This window comes from Carassius carassius, chromosome 41 (genome assembly GCF_963082965.1).
Source record: "Carassius carassius chromosome 41, fCarCar2.1, whole genome shotgun sequence".
Taxonomy (NCBI): Eukaryota; Metazoa; Chordata; class Actinopteri; order Cypriniformes; family Cyprinidae; genus Carassius; species Carassius carassius.
The window spans coordinates 13,155,172-13,168,982 of record NC_081795.1 but is presented as its reverse complement, the minus strand read 5'-3'; the positions used below and the strand labels follow the sequence as shown (position 1 = coordinate 13,168,982).

The following is a 13,811-nucleotide window of genomic DNA, read 5'->3' as shown; positions in this document are numbered from 1 at the left end:
TGGTTAAAAGGGGATAAGAAATCTATGCCGAAAAGCAAACACTGAGTTTCAGGGGGAGAAAATTTGCTAAACTCTGTATATAAGGAGTGTCCACATTAAATGTGTGATCCAAAAAAAAAAAAAACACTGCATAAGAGCTAAACTAAATGTACCAAAATAAAGCTTTTATATGATGGATTATTATTAAATTAACAGGACATCTAAATGGGACAGCCACCAAAAAAAACTTTACCCCAGAGTATTTAACTGATTTATCTAGTACTTAAGTAGCCAAAATGACCAACATCCCTAATACCTGGCAGTCTATGGTTCCTCCCAGGCTGTCAGCCGCAGGTGGCTGCAGAAGCTCCCAGGTTCCTCCTTTATCAAACGTGATGACTGACCGCATGTTGTCCTCATTGACTGATCCATTGATCAGAGTGGCCACAAACACACCCCTCAGCCCCTCGACCCGGTGGAGATCTGCAAACGGCTCATTGGCGAAGTACCTTTCAAATAAACAAACACACAAATCTGTTTCCATATGCCATTCAAATCTGCCAAGAGAGGGGTTCTATGAAAATCCCAATGGCACGCGAGCCAAGCGCATCTGATCTGCATTCCACACTGCAGTTATTGCGTTTCTGCTCTCAAGCCGTGCTGAGCTCAGTGGTTTGGCGGTGGGTGAGAACCTGCTCTGCCACAGAAAAAAACAACAGCATGTCCTTGGGAAGCTGTGCAGGAATGATATATTGCTTTCCTAATGACAGTGTGAGCGAAGGGACCGGTGGTCGAAGACATAGTTCTTGAATTAAAGTGACGAGACCTCACTAACCTGCTTATGGGTTGAGCACTGATGAGGGAACACCACTAAACCAAGAGGAGTTCAAGTAAAGGTGACGAGACCAAGAGCTGTGTAAGACCGGGGGGCTTAATGGGAATTACTGAAGTGGGACATGTTCCTAGCTTAACATGGTTGTTGGCTCTCAGACAACATTTATGACTAAATTTTGGGTTTGGGGCTTCTACAATAATTTGTAATAACATGATTTCCTTTGGATTTTAGGAATTCGTTTAAAATTGGGAAACAGAAACCTTTAATTTTAGCAATTATGTTAACAGTTTTTATAAAATAAATTATGCATTAATCTATCTATGCATTTTCAAATTTATACTAATGTTCAAATGTTTGGGCTCAGTATTTTTTTTTGTTTTTCAAGGAATTAATACTTTTCATTAGCAAGGATGTATTTATCTACAGCAAGAAGGTGTTTCTCTCTCTCACACACACACACACACACACACACATACGGTGTTATTCATCTGTACCTGATAAGGGTGTTGCTTCCGGAGCCATCAGGGCTGAAGTACAACACGTTCTCTAGGGACAGAGAGAAGGCCAGGCCCTGTGTGTCGGAGATGTATAGGTGTGTAACGCTATTATTGTGGTTCACGCATACGAACACCTGGTCCTCCGAAGCATCTGCTATGTAGTACTCCTGCAGAGAGAGGAGAGCAGGGAATCACATAAAACAGGTTAACAACATGAAGCTATAAGAAATCATGACCATAAATATATTCCTGAGACTAATCGAAGCTGACGGCACTCACCGTGATGGGGTGGCGGGTGTTAAACTGAGCTGCTCTCATTGGCTGCCGGTTGTAGGAAACCCACAGCTGGACAGACTGAGACTCACGGCTCCCAAACAATGTCTGTGGAAACACATTCATAACGAGTTTAACTAAAACAATGAAATCTAACTGGATATCACAGATTACAATTTGTTAAAATTAGAGACTGAATTAATATAGTTAACTAAAAAAACTGAAAGTTAACTTAAACTGAAACCAAAACAAAAAACACTTGATGTACTAAAATAAGCAAAAAAAAATAATACTAAAAATGACAAAAAACGAACCTTTAACTACAATTTAAATGAGAAAAAAATATCTAAAAATAACAACTGACAAGAAATCAATGATACTAAAATAACACTGATTAAAGATGAATCGATAATGTCTTATTATGAACTTTTAATGAAACAGATTATTTTAATTTAGATCTAAAAACATTTCAGCTTTGACAGTAACAACTATATGATCAATAGACAAAAACAAAAAACTATATGCAGTTTGATTATTTTATTAATACAATTCTTAAAATATTTTAATAATTTAGCATAATTTGTATAATCATAATAAATTATTATTATTATTATTATTATAAATAAAAGTAATTTATGCATTTAATTAATAACAATAAGAGAAAATTGTTAAATACTTTACTTGTAGTAATTGTTGTTATTTATGGCCTATTTAAGATGTTTTGGTATCTGAATGTTTGAATAGTTTTATTTTTTTTATTAAACTCTTTAATTTTTGTACTTAATGTACTTATAATAAAAATAAAATTGTATACATGTGAATACCGTCAAATCATTTGTATAAAACACTGAATATAGGTTAAAAAAAAGGTTAACCAGGTTTATCTGTCTATATCTAGTTTAAATGCAACTACTTTGAGAGACACATCACACAAGTTGGTTTGTTTTACTTTCCACTTGGAACATGGTTCAGCAAAATAATTACAATTAAACATTAGAGAATCATAAAGATTTTAAAAGGGAAACTGATACCTTCAGTTACCGTAAACAGAGGCATAATATCAATATAAATGGGGTCTGAAGGGCAGACAATATCAGCCTGGGGAGATATGCCCAGCCAGCACTGTATTCATTGGGGTCCTGTACCTGATAACGCTTAATAAGTCCTACTGGGGATTCGGAAGAGGAAAAAACAGCATATCTAATTTTTTCTTCTAAAACTGCTGGTTTTTCAAAGATAAAAGAGAAGGGAAGCTGGTGCTAGCCGTACTAATCTAGTCAGTGTCCCACCAACCTAGATGTGCCACTGTCTAGAACTGTCTGCGTCATTAAGGGATGAATGTTTTCACTCTTTTCTTCCCAAGTCTCTCTTTCACTTTCTCCCTTCAGGAAATCAAAGCTTCAATCAATTCTTAAGACCAGGCTGTTCAATCAGTCTTTCCCTTCTACGACAAGCTGTCACTTTAATCAACCCGTAAGTGAGTAAGAGTTACTTACATCAGGTTCACAAAGCCTCACAAAAGGAGATTAATTAGCTTTCACTATAATAAACAGATTACGTACAACCAAACTAAACATATGTGTCTGATGAACTCATGAAATCCTTCATTCAATATGCACTACATAAATACCTCACGAGAAAGGAGTGAATTTAAATGATGAAAAACTACTTGAAATCTCATCTGACCATTCACACTGACAAGCAATTCCAAAATCCGCTTCTTTATAAACTGATTTTTCTAAATTGTTTTCTTGCTGTGCAAACAAGAAAACAGACTACAAATCAGATTTTTTGGCTATAATATCAGTACTTGAAACAGATTCTCATTGTTTCAACAGAATCAGGTTTATTGCTTTCCTTGATCAGAGTGCGGGTCAAAAAGGCTTACAAGATGGGAGTGGTAACAGGCAAAAATACTAACAAACAGCCAGAGAAACAGGGATTTATTGGGTCAGTGTAAGAACAGCAGGAAGACAGCATGTCAGATAAAAGTGTATTTTAATGCAATCATCCTTCCTGAATAACAAGTTTAACTTCTTCCTTGGTCAAAGGCACAGTGTTTTCTGTCTCGTCTCTCCGCACTGCCTTGTTTTTAGTCACACCATTCATGGTATTGATTTATCTCGCTGTTAACGGCTGTCTCCAGGAACAGACTGCAGTGTTGTGGAAGCAGCCAAAACACAATCTGGCTTTAGAGAGCAAAGACAAGGAAGATCTCTCGAAACAGACGCTGGTGCTGGGAGAGCTTAAGAGAGCAAAGTGTGTAATACAGTAACAACAATCAAATCACAAAGCTGCAACAACCAGATCCAGATGCCAATGCTTAGATATGCCACCATAATAACAGAACAATACCATGTTTTTGTGAAACCAATAGACTTTCACACAATTCTTGGATAAGGTTATTTAAAATTATTAATAAACATTATAAATTATTGAATATTTTATATTATATATTAATATAATTCAAGATAACGTATGTAGTAGATTTAAAAATGAAAATCTGCTATATAGTTTATTAAATAATTTAATATATAAAAATATTATATATTTTACTATTATATAATATATTATATACTTTTATTTATTTTGTTAAAAAAATTAAACTCTATCCAGTTAAGTTTTTTAAAATTGAGTGAAAGAAAACAAAATAATATTTTATATTATTCTATTTGCAATTTAATTACAATTTAATTTCTAGGTCTGGATATCATAAAAAATATTGTTAATACCATGGCATATTAATATAGTTATCGAAGAAATGGAAATTGTAAAACACACACACACGCGTATAGCGAATAAAAAACAACGGTACTAATAATACTAATTCTAATAATACTATATCATCTTTAGCATTTGATATATATAAAACATTTTTAAAACATGGTACTGCCAAAGTTTAATTTAAAGTGGCAGTGTGGTGGTTTTTGAATTTGCAATTAAATTCAAGATGCAATCTCATTTGATCACTGAGATTTCCATTTGCACCTGACACGTGATCCACTCTTCTTCATTGTTAAAACTTTTAAATCGGTTCTTTAATCAATCTGTGAACAGACTTGCAATCTTTGAGTTTTGATGGTTAGCATAGCTCAGTAAACCTTGGTTAAACTTGAAGGAATATTTCACCCAAAAATGTAAATTTGCTGAAAATGTTATCATCCCTAAGAAAATTCAAGATGAAGTTGAGTTTGTTTCTTCATCAGAAAGGTTTTTTTTTTTTCAAATGCTACATCACTTGCTCACCAGTGGATCCTCCGCAGTGAATGGGTACCGTTAAATTGAGAGTCCAAACAGCTTATAAAAACATCATAATAATTCACAAGTAATCCATATGACTCCAGTCCATCAATTAATGCCTTGTGAAGCAATGAGCTGCGTTTTTATAAGAAACAAATCATTAAGGCATTTTAACTTTAAACCACTGCTACCAACTAAAATGAGTCTTTAATGATGCTTTAAGTGCCCCTATTATGCCATTTTTAAGGTTCCTAATATTGTTTTGGGAGGCTCCAATAGGTTAACATGCATGCAAGGTCAAAAAGCGCTTTCATCTTCTCAAAATATGCATTTATTATAACCTAATTTTCTGCCAATTCTCAAACGATTCGTTCAAAGCAGTACTAAGATTCAGCCTTTCTAAACCTACTTCTAAACCTTCCATAAGCCTACTCTGCTCTGATTGGTCAGATGGCCCAGTCTGTTGTGATTGGTCTTTCGCGTACAGCACGTGTACAATATAATTGTAGGATATGCCCATTGCCATAGGTCCATATTTTGAATGCTTGATATAAATTATAATCATCTATTATTTATCATTCTTACAAGATGTGATTCAGTGAAGCCAGCCTGTCCAAATAAACGGCACTGAGCCATCTTTCAAGAGCAAGCATTTTGTGAATCTCGCATTGAATTCCCTAGATCAGAAAAGCAGTCATCAGCATAATGACAGGAACACAAAAAAAAGATTGGGCTTGTAATTAGGGCTGGGCGTTATATCGAGTTTGTACGATACATCGATATTTTCTTTATAAGCGATATGAGGCGATACCTCATATTTATATCGCTATACAGTAGTGTAATATAAGCGCAAATGAAAATATAGCGGAGGACACAGACTGAGCTGCTGCGGAGAAAGTGCATAATCCAATTTGGTCTAAACATGTGACAAGCTTTATATTAAGGCCTTTAAAAACTGGTAAGACAGTTTATAGTTTAGTTTCGCATGATTAGTTTAAAGCGGCTCAGCTCAGCCCATCATATGCTCTGACGGAAAGGCTTTGTGCATCACTGACAGACACTACTAATGGTGTTTAATTTGTTTGAGATGTGCTGTCTTCCTGAATGCATAACTGCATTTCACAGGTAGATTCTCCATCTGCAAATGTTAGAAAGCCGTTGAAATATTTAAATTTTTCTGTCAGAAGTGCATGAGCCTTCTGCTTTGGGATTCTATTCAAAACTTCAGTCTTTTAGTGAACAAGTGTTGTCGTGTTCATGTGCGCCAAACAGACAGAACGCAAATAAATAGGACCGCAATAATTCTGACTAAAATACAGACATATTTGTAGTTGTACAATAAATGTGACATGTAAAATTTTAAACCTACAAGTAAGTTTATTTTTATGATAGTACTGACTGTAAAGTTGCTGTAAAGGGGTTATCAAAATAGACTAATACAACTGTGCACTGTAAAAAAAAAATCCTGTTAATTTACAGTAAACAGCTGGCAGCTAAATTTTCCGGCTTTGAGCTGTAATTTTACAGTGCATGTACTGTAATATGGAATGACAGTTTATTACTGTAAAATATATTACAGTACTGAACTGTAAAAAAAATATTATGTACAGTGTAATACTGTAATTTATTGGTTGGTATTATACAGTTTTTTATGTATTAGTTTATATTAAAAATGTTTGTTATTTATGATTTAAAATTTGTATTCTAAAAAGAAAATTTCTTAAACACAAAAGATGGCCTTAAAACTTTGGACTTTTATTAAAGCCAATATATAAAATACATTTAACATTGTTTCCACTTAACAAATATGTGGACATTAAAATAATGGACAAAATACAATTCTCTGAACATGTACTGTAAAACAGCAATACTTTTTTCTGCAATGTACATGCACACTGAAGAGCAGCATACTGAAATCCTGTGAATTTAAATATGTTGTTGCAAAAAGTGCTGTCATTTCAGATTTCACATAAGAATTCAACAGCAGAACACTGCACTGACTTTGCATTAACACTCAATCGCAGAATACTGCACTGACTTCAACTGAACACTCAAATGCAGAACAATGTACTGACTTTGCATTAACACTCAATCGCAGAATACTGCACTGACTTCAACTGAACACTCAAATGCAGAACAATGTACTGACTTTGCATTAACACTCAACTGCAGAGCACAGCAGCGACTTCAGCTCTGAAACAGGATGTTGAACATCAGCTGTACTGGCTTTGTATTACTGCACAAAACCCCACTCAAAGTCCAAAAGATTTTTTATCAGGTTGGCTACGTGGACATTCACAGTTGCAGTCTTTTTATGGACAAGTTTCCCCGTCTTTTTGGAGATCACCTTCACCTGGCTGGCCTTTGTCCCTCTCTCTGGATTCAAACCAATGAAGCGCCTAAAAAGCAATGTAGAAATAACATATATTAGGCTTGGTAAGTCATGATGAATTTTATATAAGACTATTCGAAGAGGTTTACTCATGATAATAACCTCTGTGTATATTCATTATGAAAGAATGATCTCATTTCAGAGTCCTGACTGACACCTGTGACGGATGTAAAAAGCCACCTCGGAATCAAATGAAACTGACATATTTTTTCTCAACTGTAATGTAACTACTAATTTAATATCTTTATTATTTTACATTAAGTGCACACAACATGTGCATGAACTAACTGCATGATTTGTATTTTGGACATTTCTGCCATATGAGTGTAACAATGTGTATTGATAAAGCACTACATAAATAAAAGAGACTTGTATTAAATATGGATAATATATTTTTTCCAAACATAATATGTATGAGAACAAACATTAAATTATGGTGGTGCATGGTTTATGTTATTGACAGTTCTCTGCTTTCTGTTAAATCATTGCACAATTTATATTAAAGGGCTAATTCACTTTGAAATTAAATTTTGATATGTTTTAGCTTACCCCAAGGGCATCCAAGATGTAGGTGTCTTTGTTTCCACAGTAGTTTCAATTTGGATGTTTTTAGGTCCAGCCGTTCTTGTCTGTCAGTCATATAATGCATGCCTATGGTCACCTCATAAAAGAAAATACACAGGTTCAAATTAAACAGTCCAAATTAAACAATTCCACATCGTAAGTACACATTGATGACCTAAGACATGAAACGAGCGGTTTGTGTGAGAAAACCAACAGTATTTATATAGTTTTTTACCTCTTGAAAAACATCATATCCATGTTGAGGGCATGAGCTTCTTGGTGTGTGAGCGCGTTCGGCTTATCCGGGATGTTTTAAACAAGAAATGTTTTTTAAAAAAATATATGTTTAGGGATGTTTAAAAAGAAAAGAATTGCGTATGCTCGCGCGAGAGGCACATACAGCCAGGAGTCGCGCCGGCGCATCAACAAGCCAGTACGCGCAAATCACAAAGAAGCTCGTTCACTGCAACATGGACATTATGTTTTTCAAGAGGTAAAAAATGATATAAATACTGTTGGTTTTCTCACACAAACCGCTCGTTTCGTGTCTTAATTCATAAATGTGTACTTACGGTTTAATTTGAATCTGTGTATTTTCTTTTATGAGGTGACCATAGGCATGTATTATATGACTGACAGACAAGAACGGTTGGACCTAAAAACATCAAAATTGAAACTACTGCGGAAACAAAGACACCTACATCTTGGATGCCCTTGGGGTAAAACACATCAACATTTAATTTCAAAGTGAACTAGCCATTTAAATGACAAGCTCTTAACAGATCTGGGAAATAAGGCACAATACCAAAACAATATTTACCTTTGTACAAACTCCAGGGTCCTTGAAGCTTCTTCTTGGTACTGTAGATTAAAGATGTAGTAAGTAGAGAAAACTGCAGCTAGCCCTGTGATGATGCTTTGGTCGACACCTTCACAGATTACATGATTTTCGATGGTGATCATCCATCCTCCAATTGTGGCTTCATCACCGGCAACTGATAAAGACAACAAATTGCAGCTAAAACAGTGTCTAATATGGTCATCAGTACTTTATTCATTGTAAATTAAATACATTTTTTGCAGATCAGAAGTTGTCATGGCCTGGGATGGCTAAAACAATGTTGATGAGGTAGACTGATGTGAGAACCTTGCTTATCTGACACTTACACAGCAGTATCAGTCGTGGAGAGGCGGGGATGGTCAGAGTGCTCTCAACATCTGCTGCCGTGGCAGATATCTGCAGAACACAGACAATTGTATAAAAATTATACATGACAGAATAACAAACCCAGTAATAGCAAGTATTATGTAAATGTAAACAAACATACATCAGCACGGAGTATTAGTCCCTCTATCCCTTCATCGAAGTAGGCCATCAGCAGCTGTATTAGAGTCAACTCTCCATCTTCATCCTGGGTGACGATAGACTGCACATCTTTGTTCTTTGATTTGGTCTGCAGGTACTTCCTGATTCCCTGTCCACATTCCTTAATGGATAGGTCCAAGACACGTAACACGTTAATGTCAGTTAGTAACTCGAAGTGAATGAAGATACCTCTTTGTGTAAAAAGGTAAGGCCACTGGATTCTCATATCTTCGATGGACGGTGATGGAGCCTGATTTATGTGTCTACGCTGAAGACAGAATGTTGTTTTCATAAGGTTAATCACTTCCCCCTTCTCACCACTGCGAATACCTTCTTGTCTATAAATGGTCTCCAACTGTTGCCTCTTCTGCTCCAGTGTTTCATATGTTTCTTCTGGTGGCAGTTCAGGGTTAAATTGTGTGCATCCATAAGAATCACTTGGCCTCTGATGCTGTTGTCCAGGCACTTTTGAAGTTCGGAGTCTGTTCTTTGTCCCTGCACGGTTCATGTTCTCAATTCTTGTTTTTAATTGACAAAGCAGTGAAGTACATCCACTACCAATGATGACACCGCTTGGTGTCATATCTGCAAAACTGTTGGGGAAATGCTTAACAATGTTGCGGCAGATGATGAGACATTCATTGCGTGTGGGGTTATTCTCACATTTCCTGATTTCATCAGCTAGGATACGTATCATCTGGCGTCGCTTGTCAGGAGCAGGGCGCTTGCTGTTGGCAATAGCTGACTGCACTTCCACAGGCATTTTATCCCAAGGAATCTCAAAATTTTCATACCACTTACTGGATATGTTGGGTGATTGGCTTGCCTTGCTTAAAGTACAAGGTGTTGATGCTCGTGAAGAGCTTGAGCTTGAAGATGTGCAAGGCTGTGGACTGGAGAGTGAAGACATACTTGTATCTGTTGACTCATCTGGCAATATTTGGAGATCAAGTGTGACTTTTGTAGTTTCTGAAACACATACAATTAAAATACAATTTTTTAAAAGCTAATCCAATTTCTTACCAAGATGTAGGTTAATTTTTTTTTTTCAATATAACAATGAAAATTGAATGATAGAAAATCAATGGTTAGCATCCCTTTGACAATAAAAAGCATATACATGTAAAACAAAACAATTAATAATAATAATTATTACAAATAGAAACAAAACCTTACCAAGTTTGAATGCCTCCAAAAGTTTCCTTTGCTGTATAATAGGCAGGACATCTTTGAGATCTTCCTGTTGTACATATACGAGGTCTTCTATAGATTCCACACCTGAGCGTTCAAGTGAAGTGATGACATGTTCTCGAATCTCCTCAGTCAGACTGGGCAAAGCCCTGAGGATGATAGCCTTTATCTCGTTATGGATTGACATGTAGGAAAGGAATCTAAAATGTGGGGACAGAGTGGTGAAGAGTTACCAAAGACATGCCACAAACTGAATATTTAGGCAGTGGGTAATAATCAAGAAGCTCTGATTGACTGACACAGTAATAGGCCTCCTGCATTGGTGTAGTGCAATAACTGTTACTGTAAGGTTGACGAACAGCCTGGTATACCTCAGTGATAAAATACACAGCTGAATTGTTATGAATGATAGCCTTTTTGATTTGTCCTACTATAAGTCCGTCATCATTATGGCCTATCACCACAAACATGTTGCTCTTATAAGTTGTCCCTTTTACAGTCACACTATGACTTATAAGTGTATGAAGAGGATCAAAGTTCAGATGACCAACTGACTGTATTATCTTGGCATTGTAGTCTCCAGCAATGAATTCAGTTCCCTTCTCTACTACTACAGAGGGTGGGAACAGTGACCCAGTACTTAGAAAAGATTGTAAAAGTTGATGTCTTTCAGCAAGAGTTTTGCAGAGGTTTTTGAAGTTATGAAGCTTCCTTGCACATTGTTTGAAGTAAGTATGCTTACTTTCAAACCTTAATGTGCATAAACGGATGAGTGGCCCAAACTGAATGATAAGTTCTGGATAATGATTTAGGTAGTGATGCTTAGGCTTAAGTGGATGTTCCCCAAAACTCTGTGTTCTGGTATGCAAATATTCATCTATCAGAACTCGTAAATAGGCTACCTGACCTGTGGAAATTGCTGGTGCACAAACAAGCTCTACAATTTCTCTCAGCTGTAAGATAAGTTGCCATGCTACACTATCTTCAGGACATTTTATTTTATCACCAATTAACACTGGCAACATTCGCAGGAAACACCAATTTTGAACTGCATGTCCGGAGAGTTTTCCAGCCCCTGGGTTCACCTCAGAAGGTTTGTTGTTAGCATCATTGCCTAGATATTTAAATTGATTTATGCGCCGATTCAACTGAACATAAGTAAAGTTTTTCTCTTTTGACACAAGGTGGTTGAGGTATAACACCAAATCAGTTGAGACAACGCCCTCAAAAAGGTCATGACCAAGGCAAGGAGGTAATCCGGGCTGACATACATGAAAATATGTGAGCTCATTGAAGATGGAGTCAAATTTAACACCACCACAGTCACGTGATTCTACGTTACAACTCAGATCCTCAACATGTTTCTGAAATGACTGTGGTGTGCGGTCAGGGCCCTTGGCCAGAGGGTCTGCCAGAAATGCTTCCCGATTAATCTCACAATACCTGCAAAAATATGAGCTTCTGCTAAAATTTTCAGTGAAGCCCCCAATATTGTGTGAACCCAAATTGTCACCTGAAATTGCATAAAGGGTTCCTTTGCAGAGCTGGCCATCTGGCAGTATTACTCCATTTGTCTCAAAATCCTTTAAATCTTTCACCAGAGAGCCAAACACTAGATTCTGTCCAAAATGCTTATAGTCTTGTTCTCGACATAACAGTACAAGTTGCATCTGATCAAGACTCAATCTGTTGTGTGGTAAAATGTTTGCAAGTGTCAGATACATGGCTAAAATCTTGTGCTTTTTCCTCCCTGACCCTAGGGGGTTTACTACTTCAAAGGCATCCTGATAAAGGATTATGCCAATTGAAGATGTTGTGTGCTTGAGTAGTAAGTTCTTTTTAATGTTTGTGCCATCCCACAAATCCTGAAAAATATTATCAGTCTGGACTCTAGTTTGTATTTGCTGTAGCTGGTCTCTCACTGACTCTGAGGACAAAAGGGACACAATCGTGTTTTTCACAGGAATATATTGCACAAAACATTCGTTGCCCGACTCATTTTTACCAAGACAAATGGATTCGGGCTCTACATAACTAAAGTTATTTTTGAAAAATTTTTTTCTCTTATGGTCAGATTTAAGTGCATGAGTATTACAAGCCCTGTGGAGATCCTCACTTTTCATGGTATCAATCACAGTGTTTATGTCATCTTTAGTTAGTCCAAGCAATGTCAATTTATCCACAAGTTTGGAAATTAGATGTGACTGATTTATGTCATGTATTTCCTGATAGTGTTCAATGATGGTTTGAATAGTAGAAGATGGAAGGAGCAATTTAGATTGAAGTTTCAGATAAAACAAGGCCAAATGTCTTATAAATTCTCCTTCATCTTCCTTTTCTGGGAACACATCCATTTCTTCAGGACAGAAATCGTCAGTTTGCATATCACAACTTGTATTATTACCATCACTAGTACTGGCAGGATTTGCAACTGAGTCAAGTAGACTTTCATTAGAACAATGTTTATGCTTTCTTGAGACATGTGATGTGAATGTAGACTTGACAGTAAATTTTTGGTTACATTTTCTGAATGGGCATGTAACAGTCTTACCTTCAGTAATGTGGTTTTTCAGGTGTAAGATTAGACCCCGGATATCCTCACACTTCGAGCTACAAAAGTCAACGTGACACGTTAAATCATCAGTTTTATGCAGTTTAGTCTTATTCTTTCCAAATTTATGACCATATGTGTGACACTTAAAGGCTGAAAATTTTGAAAAAACTCTTGTGCACTGAGGGAAACCGCACTTAAACGTTGCATTAGGCAAAAAACTATGCATCCGCATGTGCCTGACATGCGTAAAGGAATTGCTGCAGGTTTTATTGCAAATATTGCAGATTAACATTTTATAATGCAGTCAGCAAATATCAACGGCAAAATAACCATGCTAGTTTAACACAAGCCCTCTTTGAGCTAAAATAAACTAAACTTACGTCGAATGCAAACGTAGCTAACATGTTGCTAATTCAGTACATAATACTCAGAAAAATCGATTTGTTATTAGCAAATAATATAATAAAGGTTAGTACAGTGTAACATTGAAAATGATAAAATTGCATTTACCTCAAGCAAGGAGGGAAAACCCAGTGCGGGAATGCCGTTTATCTCGACCAGTTCAGCTTCAGCCGTTCAGTTCATAGTCGACTCGGGACAAACCTCAAAATTGTTGTGTTCTAAAACTCTTTATCCTTCGTTCTGCAATATTTACGTACACCAGGTGAAAAGATGAGGCTAGATTTGATGATCTTGCTCAGATTAGACCTGCAGGTTTCTCTTCTGAGGAGTTGTGAGCATTCGAAACAGCTTTGGACACGTGACTAGACTTAAAAAATACTGTTCTGTACCGTTGAATTAAACAGCAGTTTGCGATTAAAAGTTTTTTTTCCAAAAACGGTTTGCATTCACAGTATTCAACTGTATTTTTGAATAACAGTGCTTTACTGTTGGAAAATCTCTGTTTTTTTACAGTTTTT

General features: G+C 36.3%; 2 protein-coding genes across 6 annotated transcripts in view; both read right to left on the bottom strand.

Moving 5' to 3' along the window:
* The window catches only part of LOC132122774 (sortilin-related receptor-like), a 62,957-nt gene that overhangs the window by 24,718 nt on the left and 24,428 nt on the right, over positions 1-13,811 (bottom strand). For both annotated transcript variants that reach the window (XM_059533167.1, XM_059533166.1), the window contains exons 7-9: positions 1,591-1,692; positions 1,309-1,478; positions 296-488 (exon numbers count right to left, since the gene is read on the bottom strand). In XM_059533167.1, the coding sequence (XP_059389150.1) occupies positions 296-488; positions 1,309-1,478; positions 1,591-1,692 (465 nt within the window). The remainder of the gene's footprint in view (positions 1-295; positions 489-1,308; positions 1,479-1,590; positions 1,693-13,811) is intronic.
* LOC132122772 (uncharacterized) lies at positions 6,288-13,539 on the bottom strand. 4 transcript variants are annotated; one of them, XR_009426430.1, is made up of 8 exons: positions 13,402-13,539; positions 12,889-12,947; positions 10,323-10,537; positions 9,109-10,115; positions 8,948-9,017; positions 8,601-8,775; positions 6,900-7,223; positions 6,288-6,820 (listed from the first exon to the last, which is right to left on the bottom strand). XR_009426430.1 is itself a non-coding variant. In XM_059533164.1 (7 exons), the coding sequence occupies exons 3-7, from the start codon at positions 10,522-10,524 to the stop codon at positions 7,058-7,060; spliced, it is 1,620 nt and encodes a 539-aa protein (XP_059389147.1). In that variant the 5' UTR covers positions 10,525-10,537; positions 12,889-12,947; positions 13,402-13,539; the 3' UTR covers positions 6,288-7,057. The 4 variants fall into 4 exon arrangements, 2 of the variants coding, with proteins under 2 accessions (XP_059389147.1, XP_059389148.1); XR_009426431.1 differs by lacking the exon at positions 6,288-6,820 and adding an exon at positions 7,766-7,877 and having other exon boundaries at positions 7,090-7,223; XM_059533164.1 differs by having other exon boundaries at positions 6,288-7,223.